This window comes from Eleutherodactylus coqui, chromosome 4 (genome assembly GCF_035609145.1).
Source record: "Eleutherodactylus coqui strain aEleCoq1 chromosome 4, aEleCoq1.hap1, whole genome shotgun sequence".
In the NCBI taxonomy this organism is placed as follows: Eukaryota; Metazoa; Chordata; class Amphibia; order Anura; family Eleutherodactylidae; genus Eleutherodactylus; species Eleutherodactylus coqui.
In genome coordinates this window covers 73,831,572-73,837,571 of record NC_089840.1, presented here as the reverse complement: position 1 = coordinate 73,837,571, position 6,000 = coordinate 73,831,572, and the positions used below count along the sequence as shown (strand labels likewise).

General features: G+C 39.6%; 1 protein-coding gene across 1 annotated transcript in view; it reads right to left on the bottom strand.

Moving 5' to 3' along the window:
- Positions 1-336: 336 nt before the first annotated feature.
- CUX1 (cut like homeobox 1) overlaps positions 337-6,000 on the bottom strand; it is a 378,084-nt gene continuing 372,420 nt past the window's right edge. Inside the window, exons 22-23 of the mRNA XM_066599650.1 lie at positions 3,963-4,027; positions 337-2,627 (exon numbers count right to left, since the gene is read on the bottom strand). Coding sequence (XP_066455747.1) covers positions 2,564-2,627; positions 3,963-4,027 — 129 coding nt within the window. The 3' untranslated portion in view covers positions 337-2,563. The remainder of the gene's footprint in view (positions 2,628-3,962; positions 4,028-6,000) is intronic.

The following is a 6,000-nucleotide window of genomic DNA, read 5'->3' as shown; positions in this document are numbered from 1 at the left end:
TTGGTGGCAGTAGTCAATGAGTAGAGTGCTGATCATGCAAGCTCAGACAGTGCTCTATTAATTGTGACATCACTACAAGGGTAGAAATGACCCTACAGTGACAGGCAGAGGGGGACACAGGACCCCCATGTTGAGATTTGTAGAAGTCTTAGCGGTGAGACCCACTAATCAGCAAGTTATTTCCTATCCTGTGAATAAGAGATAACTTGTAATCTTGCCACAACTCCTTCAAGGCAACCTTCAAGCATAGAAGAAAATCATCACAGTTAACACAAAACAACAATACAACTCATGTTACATTCCGACCTGTGAATACAAATAGGACAAGACAACAGCTTCTTCCATACCCAAACTTTATTATAATTGCAAAAAAACCCCTGAAAAAATGACAGAAAGAGGTAATTACATTCCAATCATCTGTTCATCTTTCCTTAATCTTAACCTTCTAAATCCCTACAACATAATAATTAATCTGTAACTGTGTCTCATTTTAGCAAATGAGAAATCCCATTATTGATTCCTAATGTAGACGTGCACTTAGCGAGTTGAAAATGGCCGAATCATCCTTATCAATCTCAGTGCAGTATTTCAATGTCCTATATAGCAATGTCACTAAATATTGAGTCAGGTATTACCAAAATAGAAAATAATCACATTTAAAGAAACCCAAAAGGAACCTATAATCAACTACATGTCATACATATTCATTTTAATCATCGCTAACCCCAACAGTACATGTCAAATATTCATATGAGCACTGCAGTACGTTTGCTGCTTCACTTCAATGTACTCAGGATGTCTCTACTGTAAAGTAATCTACCTGTGAAGCAATGGTTAGGTGTAGATGATATATATAGTTCATTTAAATGGGACATTGTGATTCATGAGAAAGTAAGATAACTAATTTGCATTTATAGAAGAAAGTCATTTGCATTTTAATTAAAAAACTGTTCCAAACATGCAAGGAAGAAAATTATATATCTGACTATTTATTGATTATCTCTCTATTAGAAAAGCAGTCAGCTATTGATAAACCTTTACCAACCAATCACGCTATGGATTAATGTCTGCATAAAGCCCCCTCCCCCCAATCAAACATGAACCCATCAATGTGTTCACACCAGTAAACAGTGTCTAAAAGAATATAATAAACCGCAGCGGATGGTTATGGGAGATAGTAAATATGGCTTCAGGCTTACAAATCCCAGGTCTGTTTATGCAATAAATTTAGTTATGGCAGACACAGGGACAGCATTACTAAGAGGTTTTATAGCTTAGTCTTTGTATATTGGGCATTTTTACTACTTTCTAATATATATTTTCTGCTGTGCTCATCTTTATCACCATTTTCAAGATATCTGCTCCTAATTGGGTTTGTTAACTTAAAACCTATCAATATAGATATGAGAAGTCATCTTGAAGTGTATAAGTGTTCATAGAGAATTGCCTACATTGATACACTGTAAAGGGCCTTTTACACGGAACGATTATTGTTCAAAAAATCGTTCAAACGAGCGAAAATGTACGATAATCGTTTAGTGTAAACACAGGTAGCGATCGAAAGAGGAACGATAAAACGTTCGCTTTTTTTTATTCATTGTTCATTTTATGCAGGCATAAAAAGTATTGTTGGCTCATTCGCTAATGGTTCGGTTTAACCTTTCACTGCATGTTGTATCATATATGATACAATTCATATATTACTTAAGGGAATGGTTCTGCCTCTCTACTGCATGATGTAACAGATATGAGACACTCCATTGGCATTACTATGTAATTTCTCAGTGGAGCTGCTGGATGGCATAGTTCGTCAGTTTCAGATTATATAGAATAGAATTCTTTGCATGTTTTTGAAAGTTTATGCAGTGAGGGGTTAAATACCGATTATTCAGTTGTTCTCATTCACTTTATGAATGTGAACAACTGAACGATTTCTCTTTGAATGAGCCAACGATGTATCTACCTGTATAAACAGTTTGCATGAGCGAACTCTGACATTGTTCGCTCATACAAATGAAAGATCAGCAGGTCTAAAACGGACCCCAAGAAGACCCAGATGTGTATGCAGCAGCTGGTCAGGTGGTGTTTTTATTTTTTTAATGTGTGCAATTAATGCTTCCAGTCACTGTCAGCAAGCAGGCATCTTGAAACTATGGCATTAAAACCCAAATGATATCAGGAAGTTGTATATCTTTTCATTACCCAATGAATAAATGCTATTAAAAGGCACTGAATGACCCCTTTTATATATTAATCTAGAAAATGGTATTTTGGTTAATTATACATACTCTTGGATTGTACAGACTATTATAGAGTCAGCCATTCATGAGAATTGCCTACTAGCAAAATTCTACTATTGACTTAGTACCAAGGGTAAATGGATAGTCTTCTTGTTAAATATGTATAAGTAGTCCATTTTCTCAGCTCCTATGTCTGCACTATTGTAAAGCTAGTCTAGGTCAAGCAGCTGTGCATAATGCATGGATCAGGGAAAGCAGCCTGTAAAAATACATCCGGTCATTTGGTCCTACGGGGATTAAGACGCCCCCGCATTGAAGATTCTCTACTCCTGCCACATGGCTCCGTTCTCTCCGTTCTCATGGAATTTGTGCAAGTGGTCGGCGTATCTAGAAGTGAAAGATCAAGTAGAGGATTACTGCAAGCTATTTTTCGATGTAATTAGAACAACACTGTAATCACAGGAAGCTCCCATATGCATTTCTATTTTGCAAAACCGTTTAGTAATATGGTCATGTAATATAGACAAGTAGGCCCTTATGCTATACAAAGAGGCATATGCCAAACTAAAGGTGTTGTCCCGTTACTAGACAACCCCTTTAAAATAGGACTGCAGTGTCACGTTCTTAACTCCTGGCATCATAACGCTCAGGATGTGAACACTGATGCCAGGGAGAATGGGCAGTGCCAATTAGAGGCTGTAGTGGTCACCTGATTTTCTGTGACATCATCTATCACAGGAATCACCAGGACTGCAGCGGGCTGCAGCGCTGGATCCCAGTGGCCACGGAGGAATAAGTATACTTCTGTTTATTATTTTGACACCTTTTTGAAAAGGGCTGGACAACCTGAGCGCAATGATGCCAGAAATTCAAGAATGTGACACTGTGCAGCCTCTGATTGGCTGAAGCGGTCATGTGATTTCCTGTGGCATCATCTGTCACAAAAAACCCCGGATAAGTATCTCTATGTTTATTATTTTCACACAGTAACCGGACAACCCCCTTAAAAATTCCGGATACCAAGGCAGCTTCTCACATCTCAGATTTTTTTCCATGGGCAGAGCTGAATGAGGGCTTGTTTTTTACATGACAAGCTGTAATTTGTATTGGTACCATTTTGGGGTACATATGACTTTTTTGATCACTTGTATTGCATTTTCTACACCAAAAAAGTGGTGTAAAGTCTTGGTAAATTACTGGATACATTTCTGATAATGTGCGTTGTATTAACCCTTTCCAATCCACTGTTTGCCATCTTCCTACATTCTGATTGAAGCTTGTACAGCTCCAATGCCAGAAGACGTCCGACAGGGTATTCTTACCGTCTATTGCCTGCCACTCTGCTCTCGGAGCCTCTCTGGCGCACACACACTGGCTTTAGCCAGCAGATGGCACCGTTGTATGACAGCAAAAAGAGAAAGCCTTTTAGGAATATTGGATTGGAAAGGGTTGAAGTAGATACAGAAATGCAAATCCCTTATGTTACAATATATCTGGGTCACATTTCAAGACATCACAGACTACCAAGGTAACCATTTCAGCTTACATATATTGTGCAATATTGTGAATAGAGTGCAGCAGAGAATAGAAACAGGTCATACAAACTAAAATGTATAACTACAATTTTCCATTAATTTATAGCAGAGATTTAAAAGTGTAAATCCAATCATTCTGTTACAGATATTCCCAATTAACACTTCAAGGATTTTAACATTCACTTACTTCTTTGCGCAGTAGGCAGCACAATCTCTTCCCACACTTTCACTCCAAGCTGTTTTGTACAGAACCTAATAAATGAATAGATAGTGAATATTTGTATTCACAGGAACAATACAGCTCTAATAATTTAACCCAATTAAGGATCAAGTGCCATAAATATACAATGCGTGGTTCTGGGCTTTAATCCCGGCCAATAGTACATATACGGTGTGGGATTAAGGCCTCCTTCACACGGGTGACACAAATGCGAAAAAGTGGCAGCGATATCGCATCAGTGGTCCGTGCAACATCGCTGCGTTTTTTAGCGGCAATACTGCGATTTTGTGGCGCTACAAAGTCCACTTGCGTGGATTTTTTGGGGGGTGGGGGCTTGAAATATAAGCCTTATCCTGAAAAAAAGCCTTCACTGCAGAAAAAAAGAGTACATTACCGAAGAAGCACTGTCAGCTCCACTGCATCTTCTCCCCGATCCCTGGCACTAGTCCATAGCATCTCTTCTGGCCGGGGATTGGAAAATCCCCGCCTCCATGAAGTGTTGCCTCTGATTGGCTGAGTGCTGTGGTGCTCAGCCAATAAGAGCCAGCACTCATTGGTTGTGATTGATTCATCGAGTGCTGGCTCTGATTGGCTGAGTATTCCGCGGCTGGACTCCGGCTGCAGCGGAAAGGTGAGTATACAATTTTTTTTTATTTTAATACATTTTAGGATGAATTGCAGGGAAGGGCTTATATATTTAACCCCTTCCCGACAATTCACCCCGCGCAGGCCGGCAGCCCATTGCTTTCAATGGAGCGGCTGTATTGCCGCTCCATTGAATTCAATGGGCAAACATCGTTCTTCTCTGCCACAGCTGTTACAGCTGTGGCAGAGAAGAATGATTTGTCTTCTATATGTTCTCAATGGGGTCGGCGCTGCTGCCGCCGGCCCCATTGAGCGCATATACAAAAGAGAACAGGAATCGCAGATCGCAGATAGGTGCGATCTGCGATTTTTTGTTCTATAATTTATCGGACGAGCGCATAAAAAGCGCTCATGTGTCCGATACCATTGCAAAGCAATGGTTTTATAAAATCGCCGGACGCATGCGCAAATCGCGGCTAAAAACGCCCGTCTGACTAAGGCCTTATAGACTACATAGCGCTCAATTAGCTCTGTGTAGAGAATGCAGGAAGTGGCACTGTTGTTTCTTCCATGGGACCTGGCAATCACGTGATCATCACCAACCCCTGGCACGTCAAAGCTGCAGGGTCTTAACAGACCCCTGACCAGCTCTTACAGTGACTACTATCACACTTGGGGAATGTTTTCCCCAGTAACTGGGGCTCCTATGGATGCTCCAGTTACAGTGGAAAAGTGGGAAATGAAGAAAAATTTACTGTGTGAATGTCCCCCAGAGGTCTTATATGACATCAAGTGGGATTTATAAATTAAATAAAAGAGGTATAAAAATAAGTAATCCAAGATATTATGTATCAAAATGTCCGAAACAAAATGAAAGCCCATTCCTTTGCTTTATTTTAATATATATATAATAATTTTAAAAATAAAGAACTATAAATTAAGAAGAGAATTTTAGGGAAAAAGAGGTATTAAAATATAGCCCTGTGGGTAACGAGAAGAAAAGAAAAAAATTTTTGGCAGGCCAGTAAAAGAATTAGGCTGTATTCGCACGGGCGACTTTGTAGTGAGATTGTGTAGCGATGCTACAAATCGCATGTATATAGAGCCCATGCTTTCCTATGGGTTCATCCACATGAACAATGTTTTGTAGTCTGCTACATTACGAGACTACAAAGTCCTGGCATGCTCTAAACAGCTGAGATTTGCTATGTTTTGTAGCCCGTGTTTCCCTATGAAGCCCCCTTGTTTATCGCATCACAGAGCACAAACTTGTGACTTTCATGCTATGCAAAGCAATTTTAACATTAGTAAATCCTATTAACTTTCTTGCTACAAAAACACGCAAACACGAGAAAATTGTATGTACCAGTGAAGCAATGCTACATTTTTCACAAGAAAAAAGCATCACTGACGCTACAAA